Source organism: Cyanistes caeruleus, chromosome 29, assembly GCF_971803275.1.
Source record: "Cyanistes caeruleus chromosome 29, bCyaCae1.hap1.1, whole genome shotgun sequence".
Classification (NCBI taxonomy): domain Eukaryota; kingdom Metazoa; phylum Chordata; class Aves; order Passeriformes; family Paridae; genus Cyanistes; species Cyanistes caeruleus.
Genome location: NC_141729.1, coordinates 1,589,324 through 1,611,747, shown reverse-complemented (window position 1 = coordinate 1,611,747; position 22,424 = coordinate 1,589,324). Strand labels below are relative to the sequence as shown.

The 22,424-nt window shown below is 44.8% G+C and overlaps 1 protein-coding gene across 5 annotated transcripts in view; it reads right to left on the bottom strand.

Moving 5' to 3' along the window:
• Nucleotides 1–22,424, bottom strand: part of XPO7 (exportin 7) — a 70,347-nt gene that overhangs the window by 25,536 nt on the left and 22,387 nt on the right. For all 5 annotated transcript variants that reach the window (XM_086865718.1, XM_086865720.1, XM_086865719.1 and 2 more), the window contains 11 exons: nt 21,870–21,943; nt 19,274–19,393; nt 17,893–18,039; nt 14,241–14,413; nt 12,927–13,120; nt 11,414–11,519; nt 10,503–10,638; nt 9,693–9,766; nt 6,197–6,277; nt 3,481–3,544; nt 1,592–1,700 (listed from right to left, as the gene is read on the bottom strand). In XM_086865718.1, coding sequence (XP_086721844.1) covers nt 1,592–1,700; nt 3,481–3,544; nt 6,197–6,277; nt 9,693–9,766; nt 10,503–10,638; nt 11,414–11,519; nt 12,927–13,120; nt 14,241–14,413; nt 17,893–18,039; nt 19,274–19,393; nt 21,870–21,943 — 1,278 coding nt within the window. The remainder of the gene's footprint in view (nt 1–1,591; nt 1,701–3,480; nt 3,545–6,196; nt 6,278–9,692; nt 9,767–10,502; nt 10,639–11,413; nt 11,520–12,926; nt 13,121–14,240; nt 14,414–17,892; nt 18,040–19,273; nt 19,394–21,869; nt 21,944–22,424) is intronic.

The following is a 22,424-nucleotide window of genomic DNA, read 5'->3' as shown; positions in this document are numbered from 1 at the left end:
TCATCCTCCCCTGGAAAATCATGGAAAACCCATGGAAAATCCATGGAAATTCCATGGGAAACCCCCTGGAAACTGCTCAGACTGATCCTCATCCTCCCCTTGGAATGGGAAAAAATCACAGAATCCCTGGAAAATCCCTGGGAATCCCTGGAAAATCCCTGGGAATCCCTGGGAATCCCTGGGAATCCCTGGAAAATCCCTGGGAATCCCTGGAAAATCCCTGGGAATCCCTGGGAATCCCTGGGAATCCCTGGGAAATCCCTGGGAATCCCTGGGAATCCCTGGAAAATCCCTGGGAATCCCTGGGAAGCCCTGGGAATCCCTGGAAAATCCCTGGGAATCCCTGGGAATCCCTGGAAAATCCCTGGGAATCCCTGGGAATCCCTGGGAATCCCTGGAAAATCCCTGGGAATCCCTGGAAAATCCCTGGGAATCCCTGGGAATCCCTGGAAAATCCCTGGGAATCCCTGGGAATCCCTGGAAAATCCCTGGGAATCCCTGGGAATCCCGGTTCTCCCGGGCCAGGCGGCCCCACGGAGCCGGAGGGATCCAGGTGGAGCCGGGTCCTTCCCAAACGGAACTTCCAGAGGGTTGGGAATGACCCCGGATCCAGGAGGAAAAATTTGGGATGTGGGGATGGGAAAATTGATCCCAAATCTTGGTGGGCTGAAAAAACTGATCCCAAATTTTGGGATGGGAAAATATATTCCCAGTTTTGGTGGGATGGGAAAATTGATCCCAAATCTTGGGATTGAATTCCAAATTTTGGTGGGATGGAAAAATCAATCCCAAATTTTGAGATTAAAAAAATGATCCCAAATCTTGTTGGGCTTGAAAAATCGATCCCAAATTTTTGGGATTGGGAAAATTGATCCCAAATCTTGGGTGTGATAGAAAACTGATCCCAAATTTTGGGATTGAAAAATTGAATCCCAGTTTTTAGTGGGATGGGAAACTGATCCTAAATTTTAGGATGGGAAAATTGATCCCAGAATCTTGGTGCTATGGAAAACTGATCCCAAATTTTGGTGGGATGGAAGAATTGAATCCCAAATTTTGGTGGGCTGGAAAACTCATCCTAGATTTTGGGATTGAATCCCAAATTTTGGTGGGATGGGAAACTGATCCCAAATTTTGGGACTGGGAAAGTTGATCCCAAAATCTTGGTGTGATGGAAAAATTGATCCCAACTTTTGGGACTGAATCCCAAATTTTGGGACTGAAAAATCGAATCCCAATTCTTGGTGGGCTGGGAAACCGATCCCAAATTTTAGGATGGGAAACTTGATCCCAAATCTCAGGATGGGAAAATTGATCCCAAATTTTAGGATCGAATCCCAAATTTTGGTGGGCTGGGAAACCGATCCTAAATTTTAAAGATGGAAAAGTTGATCCCAAATCTCAGCGGGACGGAAAAAACCCATCCCAAATTTCGAGCTGTTAAAATCCCTCCCCATTTTCCCTCCTCAATTCCCGAATCCCCATCGTTTTCCCGTCGGGCTTTTCCCGGCCCTGACATTCCCAAAATGCCCAAATCCGGCTCCTGGGATGTTCAGGATTTGCCGGAATTGCCGGAATTGCCGGGAATTACCCAGATCCACCATGAGCAGGCGGCCGAGCGCGGTGTAGAAGGTGGTGCGGCAGCGCATGTCCGACAGGCTCGACTGGTTGTTGATTCCCAGGAAGGAAAAGTGCTCGCTCTGCCAAAGGAAAAAACGGGATGGGAAAAGCGGGAAGAGCCTCCCCGGGAAAAAATTCCCACCTGGAAAAGCTGCCCTGAGCGATGGGGGGGGTTTATTTCCATGGGGAATTCTGGGAAGCAGCGAATGGAGTTGGAGCCACAATTCCTGACATATCCCAAAATCCGTTGGGTTTTAAGGAATGATGGAATCTGCTGGAATTCCCATTGGATCCTTGGGATCCACAATTCCCGGCTGATCCCAAAATCCGTTGGGTTTTAAGGAATGATGGAATCTGCTGGAATTCCCATTGGATCCTTGGGATCCACAATTCCCGGCTGATCCCAAAATCCGTTGGGTTTTAAGGAATGATGGAATCTGCTGGAATTCCCATTGGATCCTTGGGATCCACAATTCCCAGCTGATCCCAAAATCCGTTGGGTTTTAAGGAATGATGGAATCTGCTGGAATTCCCATTGGATCCTTGGGATCCACAATTCCTGACATATCCCAAAATCCGTTGGGTTTTAAGGAATGATGGAATCTGCTGGAATTCCCATTGGATCCTTGGGATCCACAATTCCCGGCTGATCCCAAAATCCGCTGGGTTTTAAGGAATGATGGAATCTGCTGGAATTCCCATTGGATCCTCGGGATCCACAATTCCCGGCTGATCCCAAAATCCGTTGGGTTTTAAGGAATGATGGAATCTGCTGGAATTCCCATTGGATCCTTGGGATCCACAATTCCTGACATATCCCAAAATCCGTTGGGTTTTAAGGAATGATGGAATCTGCTGGAATTCCCATTGGATCCTTGGGATCCACAATTCCCGGCTGATCCCAAAATCCGCTGGGTTTTAAGGAATGATGGAATCTGCTGGAATTCCCATTGGATCCTTGGGATCCACAATTCCCGGCTGATCCCAAAATCCGTTGGGTTTTAAGGAATGATGGAATCTGCTGGAATTCCCATTGGATCCTTGGGATCCACAATTCCCGGCTGATCCCAAAATCCGTTGGGTTTTAAGGAATGATGGAATCTGCTGGAATTCCCATTGGATCCTTGGGATCCACAATTCCCGGCTGATCCCAAAATCCGTTGGGTTTTAAGGAATGATGGAATCTGCTGGAATTCCTGGAGCTGGTAAATCCCGCTCTTCTCCCTCCCCCTGGAATTCCTGGGGGAATTCTGGGAATTCTGGTGCTGCCTCTGGGAGGGAAATCCCTTCAGGCTGATTCCCATGGAAAAATGCAATTCCAGGATGGGAATTGGGGCTGGAGGTCCTGGGAATGCCAGGGAAACATCCCTGAACTCCAGGAATTCCAGGAAAACACCCTGGGAGTGCCCGGAAAACCACGTGGAGATGCAGGAATTCCAGGAAAAAATCCTGGGAATGCCTGAAAAACATCCTGGGAACTCCAGGAACTCCTGGAAATCATCTCTGAACTCCAGGAATTCCAGGAAAACACCCTGGGAATGCCTGGAAAACCTGCAGGAATTCCCCTCATTCCTGAGGGAATCCCAGCTCCATGGGAACATCACAGAATCTGGGAATGCTGGAAATGATGAGAATGTTGGGAATACCGGGAATGTTGGGAATGCTGGGAATGCCCCTCACTCCCCTCCTCCCCTGGGAATTTCCTGGGAACGAGGCCGGATTCCCCAGAGAGCAGAAACCCTTGGGAACGATTCCCAAATCCCAACCTCTCCCACCCCAAGAATTCCAACCAAACCCCCCCCAAACCCCGGAATTCCCGAGCTTTCCGGAGGGGATTTCCCGGGAAAAGGGAGCGCTCACCGTGTGGTTGTTGAGCATGAACTGCACGGCGCTGAGCTTCACCAGCTTCCGCACGCTGCTGTACGTGCCGGCCGTCAAGGAATTCCCGCAATTCCCAGAATTCCCAGAAAAAAACCACTCCCAGGGACGGCCTGGGAAAACGGGATGGGGCCCCGGGGCTTCAAAGTTGGGAATTGTGGGGTTTTGTTTTCCAAGGAAAACTCGGATTGTGAAAATCTCAGCTCGGGGAGACCCCACCCCTCCCCCACCCAGGGGCTGGAATTTGTGGGAATTCCGGAGTTTCTGGAATTCTGGAAAATCACATCCAGAGCCAGGCTGGAAAAATGGGATTGAGCCTGCATTATTCAATAAATTGGGAATTGTGGTTTTTTCCAAGGAAAACCTGAATTGTGAAAAATCTCAGCTTGGGGAGATCCCCCCCAGGGTCTGGAATTTGTGGAATTTCTGGAATTCCTGGGAAAATCCCTGTCAGGGACATCCTGGGAAAACGAGATCACGCCTGGATTATTCAATAAATTTGGAATTCTGGTTTTTCCAAGGAAACCCCAAATTTCTGGGGGAAAAACTCAGGTCTGGAATGTGTGGAATTTCTGGAATTCTGAAAAATCTCATCCAAACCCAGGCTGGAAAAATGGGATCGTGCCCAGAAGATTCAGAAAGTTGGGAATTCTGGGGTTTTTTTTCCCAAGGAAAACACAAACCGTGCAAATCTCAGCTTGGGGTAACTCAGGGGCTGGAATTTCTGGAAGTTCCGGAATTCCCAGAAAACCACTCCCAGGGACATCCTGGGAAAATGGGATTGTGCCTGGATTATTCAATAAATTGGGAATTCTGGTTTTTCCATGGAAAATCTGAATTGTGGAAATCTCGGGTTGGGGAAAAACTCAGGATCCGGAACTCCTGGAATTCCAGGAATTCCTGGAAAATCACACCCAGGGCCAGGCTGGGAGAAGGGGATTGTGCCTGGAATTTTCAGGAAGTTGGGAATTCTGTTTGGTTCTCAATAAATTGGGAATTCTGGTTTTTCAAGGATGACCCAAGCGCAAATCTCGGGGAAAAATTCAGGATCTGGAAATCCAGGAACTCCTGGAACTTCTGGAAATCCTGGAATTCCATGAACTCCTGGAAATCCAGGAACTCCTGAAACTCCAGGAATTCTTGCAATTCCATGAACTCCTGGAAATCCAGGAACTTCTGGACGTCCTGAAATTCCATGAACTCCTGGAATTCCATGAACTCCTGGAACTCCTGGAAATCCAGGAACTCCAGGAATGTCAGGAACTCCTGGAAATCCAGGAGACCCAGAAACTCCTGGAATTCCTGGGGTTCCAAGAACTTCTGGAACTCCTGAAATTCCATGAACTCCTGGAATTCCATGAACTCCTGAAATTCCATGAACTCCAGGAAATCCAGGAACTCCTGAAATTCCATGAACTCCTGGAATTCCATGGGCTTCTGGAACTCCTGGAAATCCAGGAGACCCAGAAACTCCTGGAATTCCTGGAAATCCATGAACTCCTGGAATTCTGTAAAGTCCTGAAATTCCGTGAACTCCTGGAATTCCATGGGCTTCTGGAACTCCTGGAAATCCAGGAAACCCAGAAACTCCTGGAATTCCTGGAACTCCATGAACTCCTGGAAATCCAGGAACTCCTGAAATTCCATGAACTCCTGAAATTCCATGGGCTTCTGGAACTCCTGGAATTCCTGGAGTTCCAGGAACTTGTGGAGGTCCTGAAATTCCATGAACTCCTGGAATTCCATGAACTCCTGAAATTCCCAGAAACTCCTGGAATTCCATGAACTCCTGGAATTCCATGAACTCCTGAAAATCCCAGAAACTCCTGGAACTCCATGAACTCCTGGAAATCCAGGACCTCCTGAAATTCCATGAACTCCTGGAATTCCATGGGCTCCTGGAACTCCTGGAATTCTTGGAGTTCCAGGAACTTGTGGAGGTCCTGAAATTCCATGAACTCCTGGAATTCCATGAACTCCTGAAATTCTATGAACTCCTGGAAATCCAGGAACTTCTGGACGTCCTGAAATTCCATGAACTCCTGGAATTCCATGGGCTCATGGAACTCCTGGAAATCCAGGAAACCCAGAAACTCCTGGAATTCCTGGAAATCCATGAACTCCTGGAAATCCAGGAACTCCTGAAATTCCATGGGCTTCTGGAATTCCATGAACTCCTGGAAATCCAGGAACTTCTGGAATTCCATGAACTCCAGGAATGTCAGGAACTCCTGGAATTCCATGAACTCCAGGAAATCCATGAACTCCCGGAATTCCATGAACTCCTGGAATTCCATGAACTCCTGAAATTCCATGAACTCCTGGAATTCCATAAACTCCTGAAATTCCATGAACTCCTGAAATTCCATGAACTCCAGGAAATCCAAGAACTCCAGGAATGTCAGGAACTCCTGGAATTCCATGAACTCCTGAAATTCCATGAACTCCTGGAATTCCATGAACTCCTGGAAATCCAGGAACTCCTGAAATTCCATGAACTCCTGGAATTCCATGAACTCTAGGAAATCCATAAACTCCTGAAATTCCACAAACTCCTGAAATTCCACAAACTCCTGGAATTCCACGAACTCCAGGAACATCAGGAACTCCCGGAATTCCCAGAAAAGCAGCGCACACAGCCCACCCTCCCCGGGGGACGCCGAGCCCTGGCGGGAATTCCCATCTTCCCGAAGGATATCCGATGGAGAGGTCGTTGAGCAGCTGCAGAGTCTTGGAGGTGATGGGTTCACAGCGGCCCCAGTACTTCAGGTTGGTGATGCTGCCAAGGGAAAACACGGATCACGCGCCTTTTCCCGCCCCTTTTCCCGCTTTTCCCAACATTTCCCCGGGAATTCCGGCGGATTTTACGCCCAGGAGCACGCGGAAGAAAATCGGGAATGGAATTTTTGGGTTTTTTTTTTTTTTTTGGATTTTTGGGAAGGGAAATTCTGGTTTGGGAATTCCCGGTGAGGAATCGGCTGCTCCGGGAATTCTGTGGGATTTGCAGCTCTTTGGAATTCTCAAATTCGCACTGGATTGGATGGGAAAGAGGCAGAGGTTGATGGGAAAGGGATGAAATGGATAAAAATGGGTTAAAAAATGGGGAAAAACGGGGAAAATGGATTAAATAATGGAAAAATGGATAAAATTGATAAAAATGGGATAAAATAAGGGACAAAAAGGATAACAACTGGGAAAAATGGATAAAAAATGGGATAAAATGGATAAAAAATGGGATAAAATGGATTAAATAATGGAAAAATGGATAAAATTGATAAAAATGGGATAAAATAAGAGACAAAAAGGATAAAAACTGGGAAAAATTGATAAAAAATGGGAAAAAATGGATAAAACAAGAGAAAAATGGATAAAACTGATAAAAATGGGATAAAATAAGGGACAAAAAGGATAAAAACTGGGAAAAAATGGATAAAAAATGGGGAAAAATGGGGAAAAATGGATTAAATAAGAGAAAAATGGATAAATTTGATAAAAATGGGATAAAATGGATAAAAAATGGGATAAAAATGGGGAAAATGGATTAAATTGATAAAAATGGGATAAAATAAGGGATAAAATGGATAAAAACTGGGAAAAATGGATTAAATAATGGAAAAATGGATAAAATTGATAAAAATGGGATAAAATAAGGGACAAAATGGATAAAAACTGGGAAAAATTGATAAAAAATGGATTAAATAAGAGAAAAATGGATAAAATTGATAAAAATGGGATAAAATGGATAAAAAATGGGACAAAATGAATGAAATAATGGAAAAATGGATAAAATTGATAAAAATGGGATAAAATAAGGGACAAAAAGGATAAAAACTGGGAAAAAATGGATAAAAAATGGGATAAAACCAGGGAAAAATGGTTTAAATAAGGAAAAAATGGATAAAATTGATAAAAATGGGATAAAATAAGGGATAAAATGGATAAAAACTGGGAAAAATGGATAAAAAAATGGGATAAAATGGATAAAAAATGGGATAAAATGGATTAAATAATGGAAAAATGGATAAAATTGATACAAATGGGATAAAATAAGGAACAAATGGATAAAAACTGGGAAAAAATGGATAAAAAATGGGATTAGTGGATAAAAAATGGGATAAAAACAGGGAAAAATGGTTAAAATAAGGGAAAAATGGATAAAATTTATAAAAATGGGATAAAATGGATAAAAAATGGGATAAAAACGGGGAAAATGGATAAAATTGATACAAATGGGATAAAATAAGGGATAAAATGGATAAAAACTGGGGAAAATGGATAAAAAATGGGATAAAACCAGGGAAAAATGGTTTATATAAGTGAAAAATGGATAAAATTGATAAAAATGGGATAAAATGGATAAAAAATGGGATAAAAACGCAGAAAAATGGATTAAATTGATAAAAATGGGATAAAATAAGGGACAAAATGGATAAAAACTGGGAAAAATGGATAAAAAAATGGGATAAAATGGATAAAAAATGGGATAAAATGGATTAAATAATGGAAAAATGGATAAAATTGATAAAAATGGGATAAAATGGATAAAAAATGGGATAAAAATGGGGGGAAATTGATTAAATTGATAAAAATGGGATAAAATAAGGGATAAAATGGATAAAAACTGGGAAAAATGGATTAAAAATGGGATAAAATGGATAAAAAATGGGATAAAATGGATTAAATAATGGAAAAATGGATAAAATTGATACAAATGGGATAAAATAAGAGATAAAATGGATAAAAACTGGGAAAAATTGATAAAAAATGGGAAAAAATGGATTAAATAAGAGAAAAATGGATAAAATTGATAAAAATGGGATAAAATAAGGGACAAAAAGGATAAAAAATGGGGAAAAATGGGGAAAAATGGATTAAATAAGAGAAAAATGGATAAATTTGATAAAAATGGGATAAAACGGATAAAAAATGGGATAAAAACGGGGAAAAATGGATAAAATTGATAAAAATGGGATAAAATAAGGGATAATATGGATAAAAACTGGGAAAAATTGATAAAAAAATGGGATAAAATGGATAAAAAATGGGATAAAATGGATTAAATAATGAAAAAATGGATAAAATTGATACAAATGGGATAAAATAAGGGACAAAAAGGATAAAAACTGCAAAAAAATGGATAAAAATCGATAAAAACTGGATAAAATTGATTACAAACTGGATAAAATTGATAAAATGGATAAAATATTAATAAAAAACTTGATTGAATGGATAAAATAATGGACGAGATGGATTAAAAACGTATAAAATGGATTAAAAAATGGATAAAATGGATTAAAAAATGGATAAAATGGATTAAAAAATGGATAAAAACTGGCTAAAATGGATAAATGGCCAAAAGATGGGATAAAATTCCAGGCTGGATCCTGAGAAGAGGCAAATTTGCAACATTCCAAGGAAAATTCCAAGGGAATGGATGGATCTCCGAGGATGGAATTCCAAGGAAAAGCTCTGAGCCCCTTCCCAGCCGGAATGTGTCCGGGAATGGCCCCTCCCCCACTCTGGAATTTCGGGAAGAAATTCCATCCCGGGAAAAGGACGGAATTGTGGAATTTGGGAAATTCCAGCCAGAACTCTCTGAGCTCCCCGAATCCCAAAGGATCCAAATTCCGGCTTTTCCTCTTGAGCCCGATCCCTGGGATCCCTGGGATCCCTGGGATCTGTGGGATCTGTGGGATCTCTGGGATCTCTGGGATCCCTGGGGTCTCTGGGATCTCTGGGATCTCTGGGATCCCTGGGATCTCTGGGGTCCCTGGGATCTCTGGGGTCTCTGGGATCTCTGGGATCCCTGGAATCTCTGGGATCCCCGGGTTCTCTGGGATCCCTGGGATCTCTGGAATCTCTGGGATCTCTGGGATGGCTGGGATCCCTGGGATCTCTGGGATCCCTGGGATCTCTGGGATCTCTGGAATCTCTGGGATCCCTGGAATCTCTGGGATCTCTGGGATCCTTGGGATCTCTGGGATCCCTGGGATCTCTGGGATCTCTGGGGTCCCTGGGATCTCTGGGGTCCCTGGGATCTCTGGGGTCCCTGGGATCTCTGGGATCTCTGGAATCTCTGGGATCCCTGGGATCCCTGGGATCTCTGGGATCCCTGGGATCTCTGGGATCTCTGGGATCCCGCTTTTCCCGGCGGGAATTCCGGGAAATCCCTGGAATTCTTCCGCAGCACTCACATTTTGCCGATGAAGACGCTCAGCACCATGGTCTCGTCGTTGAGCCCCAGCACCTCGGAGAGCCTCCGGTACAGCTGCCAAAAAAACCATGGAAAAAAGGATTCCAAACCGCCAGGAAAAGCGGGAATGATCCCGAGAAATCCGCTTCGCCCTTGCTGGGAGGAGAGGTTTTCCCAGGGATTCTTCCTAATCCGGAGTTTTTCCTGATTTTTCCTGGTTTTATTTTGTTCCAGCAGGGTCACTCTAAGCTAAAGGAGGAGGATTTGGGTTTTTCCCAGCAAAATTCCCGGGAAAATTCCCAAAAAAACCGGGATTTAACCGCGCTCCTCCTCCAAACACAGCCAGGGTCGGAGGGGATTTCTCTGGAATTCTCAGCAGTTCCCAAATCCCTGGGAAGGGATTTGATCCCAATCCAATTTTTCCTCCAGGAAGGAACAGAACTCAATCCCGGAGCAACATTCCCAGTTTTTTTTTTCATTGGAAAAAGGGATTTTTACCTCCTGAGCCACGGTTCCAAATCCCTTGGGATGAAGGAAATTGGGATTTATTCCCTTTTTAAAGCCAGGGAAGATCAGGGGGGTGTTTGGGATGATCCCAACAATAAAAAAAACCTGGGAAAATCCAAATCCAGGCCTCAATTCCCAACATTCCCAACTCAGCTCAACGCTGGCAAAGCCAAAACTTGGGAATAAAGAGTGAAATCCTGGAAAACGGGATTGATTTCCAGCTGAAAGGAGGAGAAACGAAGGGATGAAGGGATTTGGGCAGGTTTTCCATGGAAAAGGGCGGAATTCCCGGGATTTGCGTTACCTTGGAGGATTTCTGCACCTGATCCCCGATGTAAATCTTGCGGAATTGCTCGAAGAAGCTGAGCATGGCCAATTCCAGCTTCTCATTCCCGGCCTGAGCCAGCCGGGAATCCGTCAGGTTCATCAGCTGCAGCACCCTGGGAAACGGGAACACGGGAAAAGAAATGGGAAATTTGGGAAAGAAATGGGAAATTTGGGAAAAGAAATGGGAAATTTGGGAAAGAAATGGGAAATTTGGGAAAAGAAATGGGAAATTTGGGAAAGAAATGGGAAATTTGGGAAAAGAAATGGGAAATTTGGGAAAGAAATGGGAAAAGGGGGAAAAGAAATGGGAAATTTGGGAAAGAAATGGGAAATTTGGGAAAGAAATGGGAAATTTGGGAAAGAAATGGGAAATTTGGGAAAAGAAATGGGAAATTTGGGAAAGAAATGGGAAATTTGGGAAAAGAAATGGGAAAAGGGAGAAAAGAAATGGGAAAAATGATAAAAAAATGGGAAATTTGGGAAAGAAATGGGAAATTTTGGAAATGGAAACATTCCCATCTCTACCATTCCCATGACTCCCAGAGTTCCCAACCCCCAGAATTCCCAATAACTCTGAGCATTCCCATAACTCCCAACATTCCCAATAACTCCCAGCATTCCCGTAACTCCCAGCATTCCCAATAACTCCTAACATTCCCATAACTCTGAGCATTCCCATAACTTCCAACATTCCCATAACTCCCAGCATTCCCAATAACTCCCAGCATTCCCAATAACTCCCAGCATTCCCATCTCCACCATTCCCAACCCAATCCCAGAGGAACATTTCCCTCTCCCCTCTCCCAGATCCCCAATTCCTGCCTTTCCCGGCTCTCCGGGCGTGGTTTTCCCGGGATTCCCGGTGGGATTTTTGGGAATGTGGCTGACCTGCAGACCAGCTCCCCGTCCATGGCGTCCTGCTCGTCCGTGCTGGCGAAGGAGACGCGGCCGCCGATGACGGCGCCGATGATGTACACGAGCCACGTCAGGCGCCCTGCGAGCAACGGCGTGTGCCAGGGAAATCCGGCATTCCCGGGGAAATCCGGCATTCCCGGGGAAATCCGGCATTCCCAGGGAAATCTGGCATTCCCGGGGAAATCCGGCATTCCCAGGGAAATCCGGCATTCCCGGGGAAATCCAGCATTCCCAGGGAAATCCAGCATTCCCAGGGAAATCTGGCATTCCCAGGGAAATCCGGCATTCCCGGGGAAATCCAGCATTCCCGGGGGAATCCGGCATTCCCAGGGAAATCCGGGATTCCAGGGGAGATACGGGATTCCCGGGGAAATCCGGCATTCCCGGGGAAATCCAGGATTCCCAGAGAGACACAGGATTCCCAGGGAAATCCAGGATTCCCAGAGAGATGGAATTCCCAGGGAAATCCGTGATTCCCAGAGAGACACGGGATTGCCAGGGAAATCCAGGGTTCCCAAAATGATCCGGGTTTCCCCAAAATGATCCATTTCTCTCCCAAAGAAATCCATTTTTCCCCAAAATAATGTGGCAAATTTACAGCCACAGCCCGGAGCAGGGAAAAGGGGGAAGGGATGGGATTTGGGATAGGATGGGATGGATGGGATGGGATCCATGGGATGGGATGGGATCCATGGGATGGGATCCATGGGATCCATGGGATGGGATCCATGGGATGGGATGGGATGGGATGGGATGGGATGGGATGGGATGGGATGGGATGGGATGGGATGGATGGGATGGGATGGATGGGATGGGATGGGATGGGATTGATGGGATGGGATTGATGGGATTGATGGGATGGGATGGGATGGGATCCATGGGATGGGATAGGATGGGAATTCCCGGGAAAGCTGACCTTCCTGCACGGCCAGGTCCATGGGGCTGGCACTGGTGCTCCGATGGGATGGGATGGATGGGATTTGGGATGGGATTTGGGATGGGATTTGGGATGGGATTTGGGATGGGATTTGGGATGGGATGGGAATTCCCGGGAAAGCTGACCTTCCTACACGGCCAGGTCCATGGGGCTGGCGCTGGCACTTGGGATGGATGGGATGAGATGAGATGAGATGAGATGGCATGGGATGGGATGGGATCCATGGGATTTGGGGTGGGATGGGATCCATGGGATCCATGGGATGGGATAGGATGGGAATTCCCGGGAAAACTGACCTTCCTGCATGGCCAGGTCCATGGGGCTGGCACTGGCACTTGGGATGGATGGGATTTGGGATGAGATTTGGAATGGGATGGGAATTCCCGGGAAAACTGACCTTCCTGCACGGCCAGGTCCATGGGGCTGGCACTGGCACTTGGAATGGGATGGGATGAGATGGGATGGATGGGATGGGATCCATGGGATTTGGGGTGGGATGGGATGGGATCCATGGGATGGGATAGGATGGGAATTCCCAGGAAAGCTGACCTTCCTGCACGGCCAGGTCCATGGGGCTGGCGCTGGCGCTCTGCAGCAGCTCCTGGTAGGACTGGGCGGCCTGGTCGAAGAGCTGCACCAGCAGCGCGCACGTCTTCTCGTACTCGCAGCGCCCGATGGTGGACAGCTGATCCAGCTGCTGCTGCACCAGCCCCGTGTCCTCCAGAGGGTCCTCCAGCCCATCCCTGCAAAAAACACACGGAAAAATGGATCCGGGGAGTCCCGGGAGCGCCGGAACTGTCGCTGCTGTTTGGATGCTCCAGGGGTGTTGGAGATGTTTGGAATTGGCAGGGTCATGGAATGGTTTGGGTTGGAAAGGGTTACAATCCCACCCAGTTTGGATTTCATGGGATTGTGGAAAAATCTGGGTTGGAAAGAGCTTAAATCCCATCCAGTTTGGAATTTACAGGATTATGGAATGGTTTGGGCTGGAAAGAGTTTAAATCCCATCCCATTCCACCCCTGCCATAGGCAGGGACACCTCCCACAATTCCAGGTTGATCCTTGGACACTTCCCGGGATCCAGGGGCAGCCCCAGCTCCTCCGGGAATTCCATCCCAGCCCCTCCCCACCCTCCCATTCCTTCCCAAAATCCCATCCAATCCCTTTTCCAAGCTGAAGCCGTTCCCTGGCTCCTTACCCTCCATCCCTTGTCCCAAACCCCTCTCCAGCTCTCCTGGAGCCCCTTTCGGCCCTGGAATGTTCTGGAAGCTCTCCCTGGAATTTCCCCTCTCTGGCTGCACATTCCCAGCTCTCCCAGGGGGGCTCATTCCCATTTTTCCCTCAGATCCCAGTGGCTCCACTCCGATGTCTTCTCTCCCAAGGGGATCGCAACCTCCGCTGAGCAATCCCGGAGCCACCAGCCCTCAGCCACCGTTCCGGGGGGAACGATCCCGCTTTTCCCAGCTTTCCCAGGGGTAACGATCCCGCTTTTCCCAGCTTTCCCAGGGGGAACGATCCCGCTTTTCCCAGCTTTCCCAGGGGTAACGATCCCGCTTTTCCCGGCTTTTCCAGGGGTAACGATCCCGCTTTTCCCAGCTTTCCCAGGGGGAACGATCCCGCTTTTCCCGGCTTTTCCAGGGGTAACGATCCCGCTTTTCCCGGCTTTTCCAGGGGTAACGATCCCGCTTTTCCCAGCTTTCCCAGGGGTAACGATCCCGCTTTTCCTGGCTTTTCCAGGGGTAACGATCCCGCTTTTCCCGGCTTTTCCAGGGGTAACGATCCCGCTTTTCCCGGCTTTCCCAGGGGTAACGATCCCGCTTTTCCCGGCTTTCCCAGGCGCAGGGTGAGCGGGAGGAGCCTGACCTGAGGATGATGTGCACGGATTCCAGGCGGGAGGTGATGTAGGCTTTGGTCACCTCGGGCGTGTACGTCTCCAGCATGTGCGGCTCCGTGGCCTTGACGTAGGGCACCGAGGCGGCCAGGCGCTGCCACAGGCTCAGCAGGTAGTGCACGCTGTTGGGAGCGAATTCCCAGTGCTTCCCGAGGGAAAACATGGAAAACAAGGCAGAGAGTTAGGATTTGTGTGCTTTGGCTCAAGGTTTTCCCACAGAATTTGGCCTGGAAGTGGTTTGAACATCGTTGAATGTTCAACCTTGCACCGGCCCGGCTGCCAAATTAAACAGGAGTTTTCAGAAAACATAGTTAGGAGCAAATTCCCAGTGCTTCCAGAGGGAAAAAACATGGAAAACAAAGCAGGGAATTAGGATCTGTGTGCTTTGGCTCAAGGTTTTCCCACAGAATTTGGCCTGGAAGGAGTTTCAAACTCAGCTCATTCCACCTTGCACTGGGGCCTGGCTGCCAAATTAACCGGGAATTGCAAGGAACATTGTCAGGAGCAAATTCCCAGCACTTCCAGAGGAAAAAACATGGAAAACAAAGCAAGGAATTAGGATTTGTGTGCTTTGATTCCAGTTTTTTCTACAGAATTTGGCCGGGAAGGAAGGGGTTTCAAGCTCAGCTCATTCCACCTTGTACTGCCCTGGCCAGTTAACCGGGAAGTTCAGGGCACATTGTAAGGAGCGAATTCCCAACGCTTCCAGAGGGAAAAAACATGGAAATCAAGGCAGGGAATTGGGATTTGTGTGCTTTGGCTCAAGGTTTTCCCACAAAATTTGCCCTGGGAGGGGTTTCAAGCTCAGCTCCTTCACTGACCAGGCCTTGCACTGGCCTGGCTGCCAAATTAACCAGGAATTTCAAGGAACGTTGTTAGGATCAAGTTCCCAGTGCTTCCAGAGGGAAAAACATGGAAAACCAAGCAGGAAGGTAGGGTTTGTGTGCTTTGACTCAAGGTTTTCCCACAGAACATGGCCTGGGAGAGGTTTCAAACACAGCTCACTCCACCTTACACTGCCCTGGCTGCCAAATTAACCGGGAATTTCAGGGTACATTGTTGGGAAGAAATTCCCAGCGCTTCCCAAGGGAGAAAACATGGAAAACAAAGCCAGGGAATTATGATTTGTGTGCTTTGATTTGAGCTTTTCCCACAGAATTTGGCCGGGAAGGGGTTTCAAGACTGTTGAATGTTCCACCTTACAACAGCCTAGACACCAAATTAACTGGGAATTTCAAGGAACATTGTGAGGAGCAAATTCCCAGTGTTTCCCAAGGGAAAAAACATGGAAAACAAGGCAAGGAATTAGGATCTATGTGCTTTGATTCCAGTTTTTCCCACAGAATTTGGCCCGGAAAGGGTTTCAAGCTCAGCTCATTCCACCTTCTGCTGCAGGCCTGGCTGCCAAATTAACCAGGAATTTCAAGGAACGTTGTTAGGAGCAAATTCCCAGTGCTTCCAGAGGAAAAAACAATGGAAAACCAAGCAGGGGAATTAGGATTTGTGCTGTTTAATTCAAATTTTTCCCACAGAATTTGGGCTGGAAGGGTTTTAAGCACCATCCAACATCTTTAATGGCCCGGCTGCCGAATGACCCAGGAATTTCATGGACCAGAGCCATTCCCAGTATTCAGGAAACACCGGGAGATTATCCCAAATTCCCGGGATACGGAGCTGAATCCCAGCCCTCACCCAGCTCCACACACAGCTCTCAGCTGCTTCCCAGGAATTCCAGTTCCACAAAGGAATTTGTTTTTTAAAGCCTCTCCTTGGCAGGGCTCTGAGCTGGAAAACCCAGTGGGAACATCCACAATATTCCCATTACTCCCAATCCCTGGGAGTGTGTTGGATATCCTAAAAAGAAAACCTGATTTAATCCTAAAAATAATCCTATTAATCCTAATAAATAATAAAATATAATAAAAATAAAATAAATAAAATATGAAACAAAGTATATTAAATGAATAAAATAATAAATAAAATTAAAATAAATTAAATAAATAAATGAGTATTTATTATAAAAATATCCATATATTATAACTTATAATAAATTATAACATAATATACATGTATAATATATACAATAGATACTATACATAAAAATATAATTCAAAATAATGAATTAATTAAATAAATAAATAAACTAAAACCAGTCATGATAGTACAAAATTAAATAAATAAAAGAGTAAATAAAATAATGGAATAAAACAAAAAATGAATCAACGAATAACATAGTGCTAAGAATCCTAAAAATAATCCTAACAATGCTAATAATAAAAATAAAATAAATAATAAATAAAATAACAGAATAAAAATAAAAATAAATCAATAACATAACCCTAATAATCCTAAAACTAATCCTAATAATGTTAATGATAAAAATAAATAAAATACATAAAGTAATAAAATAATAGAATAAAAATAAAAATAAATCAATAAATAATGTAATTCTAATAAACCTAAAAATAACCCTAGAAGTGCTAATAATAAAAATAAATAAATAAAATAATTTAAAAATATAAAAAAATAAATAAACAATTCTAATAATACTAAAAATAAATTAAAAAAATAAATAAAATAATAGATAAAATATTAAAAAACAACAACCCCCCCCAATAAATAAATAAATAAATAAATAATCAAAATAACTCTAAAACCAGTCCTAATAAACCCCCATCAAATCCTAAAAATAAACCTCATTTAATACAACTATTTTTTCTTTTCCAACCCCCCGTTAGGATACGGAAAATCCAACAACTCCTGCATCCCACGGGGATTCCACTGAGGATGTGGGATTTGGGAATGGCTGGGTGGTACCTGCAGGCTGGTGATGCTGAACAATCCTAACCAAATCCTACAAACAGGATATGGAAAATCCCCCAACCATGGGGATTCCATTCAGGATGTGGGATTTGGGAATGACTGGGCACTACCTGCAGGCTGGTGATGCTGAACAATCCTAACAAATCCTAAAAACAGGATATGGAAAATCCCCCAACCATGGGGATTCCGTTCAGGATGTGGGATTTGGGCATGGCTGGGTGGTACCTGCAGGCTGGTGATGCTGAACAATCCTAACAAATCCTACAAACAGGATATGGAAAATCCTCCAAGCAGGGGTGTTCCGTTCAGGATGTGGGATTTGGGAATGGCTGGGCAGTACCTGCAGGCTGCTGACACTGAACAATCCTAACAAATCCTAAAAACAGGATATGGAAAATCCCCCAACCATGGGGATTCTGTTCAGGATGTGGGATTTGGGGATGGCTGGGTGGTACCTGCAGGCTGCTGATATTGAACAATCCTAACCAAATCCTAAAAACAGGATATGGAAAATCCACCAACCACTGGGATTCCGTTCAGGATGTGGGATTTGGGAATGACTGGGCAGTACCTGCAGGCTGGTGATGCTGAACAATCCTAACAAATCCTAAAAACAGGATATGGAAAATCCTCCAAGCACTGGGACTCTGTTCAGGATGTGGGATTTGGGGATGGCTGGGTGGTACCTGCAGGCTGGTGATGCTGAACAATCCTAACAAATCCTACAAACAGGATATGGAAAATCCCCCAACCATGGGGATTCTGTTCAGGATGTGGGATTTGGGGATGGCTGGGCGGTACCTGCAGGCTGGTGACGGTGAAGTTGGCGATGAGGCGAATCACCTCGGGGTAGTTCTCCACCTTGACCAGCTCCCCCAGCTGGTAATTGCTCTTGAGGCGCGCCAGCAGCCGGCAGAACTCGTGGTAATTGTTGGGGTCTGACAGACTCTGAGGGGATAAAAACGGGAGAGGGGTCAGGAACGGCTCCTGCCACGGGATCAGATCATGGAATGGGAGAGAGCGCCAGGAACCAGTCCAAGATCCCACCAAATCCCACCAAACCAGGGCAGCAATTGCCAAATTTCCTGGTTTGGGCATCTCCTGGTTTGGGCATTCCCGGGAATGATTCCAGTCCTTAAATCCTCTTCCAATGGAGGAATTGTTCCTGCAGGAACGGCTCCTGCCACAAGCCTGGATCATGGAATGGGAGAGAGCGCCAGGAACCAGTCCAAGATCCCACCAAATTCCACCAAACCAGGGCTGGAATTGCCTCATCTCCCGGTTTGGGCATTCCCAGGAATCATTCCAGTCCTTAAATCCTCTTCCAATGGAGGAATTGCTCCTGCAGGAACAGCTCCTGCCATGGGCTGGGATCATCATGGAATTGGCGAGCTCCAGGAAGGAGTCCAAGCTCCCATTAAACCAGGGCTGGAATTGCCACATCTCCCGGTTCGGGCACTGCCAGGGATGCTTCCAGTCCTTAAATCCTTTTCCAATGGAAAATGTCCTACAGGAACAGCTCTTCCCATGGGATCAGATCATGGAATGGGAGAGAGCGCTGGGAACGAGTCCAAGCTCTCAACAAATCCCATTAAACCAGGGCAGGAATTGCCTCATCTCCTGGTTTGGGCACTCCCGGGAATGATTCCAGTCCTTAAATCCTCTTCCAATGGAGGAATTGCTCCTGCAGGAACAGCTCCTGCCATGGGCTGGGATCATCATGGAATTGGAACCAGTCCAAGATCCCACCAAATCCCATTAGACCAGGGCTGGAATTGCCACATCTCCTGGTTTGGGCATTCCCAGGGATGGTTCCAGACCTGAAATCCTCTTCCAATGGAAAACTTCCTGCTACAGGAACAGCTCCTCCCATGGGATCAGATCATGGAATTGGAGGCAGCTCCAGGACAAAATCCAAGCTCCCACCAAATCAAACCAGGGCAGGAACAGCCACATTTCCCATTTTTTGGGCATTCCCAGGGACGCTTCCAATCCTTAAATCCTCTTCCAACGGAGGAATCCTTCCCAATCTCCACCAGGAGCCTCCCTCGGGCGGGAAAAGCGAAGATCCGGCCAAGGCTGCTCCATCCTCCCCTTTCCCAAGGGGACACCAGCGGGAATTTTTTGGGATGAAACACGATGGAGAGGACACGGAGCCTCCATTCCCAGCTGGAATACTCACCTGGGGGTTCTCCAGTATCCGCTTGACTCCGTCCACCAGGTGGGACAGGAACTTTGCCCGCTCGGCGTTGTTGAACAGGGAGCGGCGCACGGAGGCGATCTGCACCAAGCAGGATAAAACCTGGCCACGGAAAAACGGGAATCGCCCCAAAAAACCGGGATGAGAACGAGGAAGTGAAGGAATTTTCCCCTCACGGCACCAGCGGCCGTTGAAGTTTGCTGCTCCCAAACAGAGAATGAAATCCCAGCGCCCCAAACTCCAGCCCAAAACTCCCAGGATTATGGAAATTCCTGGGATTATGGAAATTCCTGGGATTATGGAAATTCCCAAGATTATGGAAATTCCCAAGATTATGGAAATTCCCAGGATTATGGAAATTCCCGGGATTATGGAAATTCCCAGGATTATGGAAATTCCCAAGATTATGGAAATTCCCAGGATTATGGAAATTCCCAGAATTACGGAAATTCCCTAAATTATGGAAATTCCCAGAATTATGGAAATTCCCAGAATTATGGAAATTCCCAAGATTATGGAAATTCCCAGGATTATGGAAATTCCCAGAATTACGGAAATTCCCTAAATTATGGAAATTCCCAGGATTATGGAAATTCCCAGGATTATGGAAATTCCCTAAATAATGGAAATTCCCAGGATTATGGAAATTCCCAGGATTATGGAAATTCCCGGGATTATGGAAATTCCCACAATTATGGAAATTCCCTAAATAATGGAAATTCCCGGGATTATGGAAATTCCCAGGATTATGGAAATTCCCAGAATTATGGAAATTCCCAGGATTATGGAAATTCCCAGGATTATGGAAATTCCCTAAATTATGGAAATTCCCAGGATTATGGAAATTCCCAAGATTATGGAAATTCCCAAGATTATGGAAATTCCCTAAATAATGGAAATTCCCAAGATTATGGAAATTCCCGGGATTATGGAAATTCCCAGGATTATGGAAATTCCCAGAATTATGGAAATTCCTGGGATTATGGAAATTCCTGGGATTATGGAAATTCCCAGGATTATGGAAATTCCCAAGATTATGGAAATTCCCAGGATTATGGAAATTCCCTAAATTATGGAAATTCCCAGGATTATGGAAATTCCCAGGATTATGGAAATTCCCAGGATTATGGAAATTCCCGGGATTATGGAAATTCCCAGGATTATGGAATTCCAGAGGTTGGAAAAGCCCTCCAAGGTCCAACCTTTAACCCCCACCCTGGCGCAAAGCTCCGAGTGCCACATCCAGACTTTTCCTGGGATTGGGATTCCAATCGTGGATCCCGAGGGAAGAATTTCACATTTCCATCAAAAAAATAAAGGGATTTTCACCCCTCAAAACTCTCCTGAATATTTAAGGCTGGAAATTCAGGATTAGGAATTAACTCTCCACCAGAATAAATGGAATCTCCATGGAAAAATTCCTTCTGAAGGCTCTTCCTGCTCAAACTTATTTTCACTGAGCTTTAATTCAGGGATAAATACCTGAAAGGCCTCTTTAAAATTATTTTTCCAGAAGAAATTATCCAATTTTTGATTTTTTTCCCATAAGAAATAATCCCATTTTTGATTTTTCCAGATAAAATAATCCAATATTTTATTTTTCCAGAAGAAATAATCTAATTTGTGTTTTTTCCAGATGAAATTATCCAATTTTTGATTTTTCCAGATTAAATAATCCAATTTTTAATTTTTCCAGAAGAAATAATCCAACTTTTTATTTTTCCAGAATGAATAATCCAATTTTTGATTTTCCCCATAATAATTGAATTTTTTTTATTTTTTAAAAAAAATCCAACTTTTATTTTTTTTCAGATAAAATAATCCAATTTTTGATTTTTCCAGGTGAAATAATCCAATTTTTTTTATTTTTTTCAGAAAAATCCAGTTTTTGATTTTTTCCAGAAGAAATAATCCGTTTTTTGATTTTTCCAGAATAATCCAAATTTGGATTTTTCCAGAATAAATAATCCAATTTTTGATTTTTCCAGATTAAATAATCAAATTTTTGATTTTTCCAAAATAATCCAACTCTTGATTTTTTTTCCAGAAGAAATTACACAATTTTTTATTTTTCCAGAACAAATAATCCAACTTTTGATTTTTCCAGAATAAATAATCCAATTTTTGATTTTTTTCCAAAATAATCCAGTTTGTGATTTTTCCAGAATAATCCAACTTTTTATTTTTCCAGATAAAATAATCCAACTTTGGATTTTTTCCAGAATAATCCAATTTTGGATTTTTCCAGAAGAAATAATTCCCATTTTAGCTGTGTTATGCTCTCTCATCCCAAGGGGTTTGGAAATGATGGAAGGAGAAATCCCAATCCTTGGGGTGTTCCCAGCTTTGCTCCCTATTCCCACTGCGCTTTTTTAGGGAATTTTTTGGGAATATTGGGAATTATTCCCTCCGGGGAATGAACAAACAGGAGATTCCTGGGAGGTCGGAATTCCAGCCAAAAAAAATCCAACCTTGGAGGTGCCTCAAAACCCTCGGCAGCACCCGGATACTCCACATTCCCAGGGAATCTCCAAGAAAATTCCCAAAAAACCAAAGGAAAAAAAATCCTGGGACTCACCAGAGGAGAGAACGAAGGAGGGATGGAATGATAAAGGTCAAAAAACAACTGAAGGGTCGAAGAATCCAAGAAAGCTGCAAGAGAAAACAGGATTGGATCCCCATTCCCAGATTGCCACGGCTTTATCCCGCTTTTATCCGCCTGGATTTGTCCCACGGAAGAGCCGCGATCCCGGAAAATCTCTGCTGGGATTTGGCATTCCCTGGATTCGGAGTTGGGAGGAAAAGGCAGGGATGGGATTTAGGGAATTGGAGACCTGGGAAAGGCAGAAAATCTGGGATGTGGGAAAAGGGCTGAGGTATTCCCGAAATTCCTTCAATCCCTTTTTTCCTGCTGGGTGGAACCAGGGGTGAAACACTGGAAGGGAAAAGGGATTTTAAACGATAAAATCTCCTAAAAATTAATTAGAACCGAGTTTAATCTCAGGTTTATTTATAAAATTTCCAAGGATTTCAGCATTTTCCAAGTGAGAAAATTATTCCTGAATTTTTTTTAAATCCGTTTCTCCTGCTGGGTGGAACCAGGGGTGAAACACTGGAAGGGAAAAGGGATTTG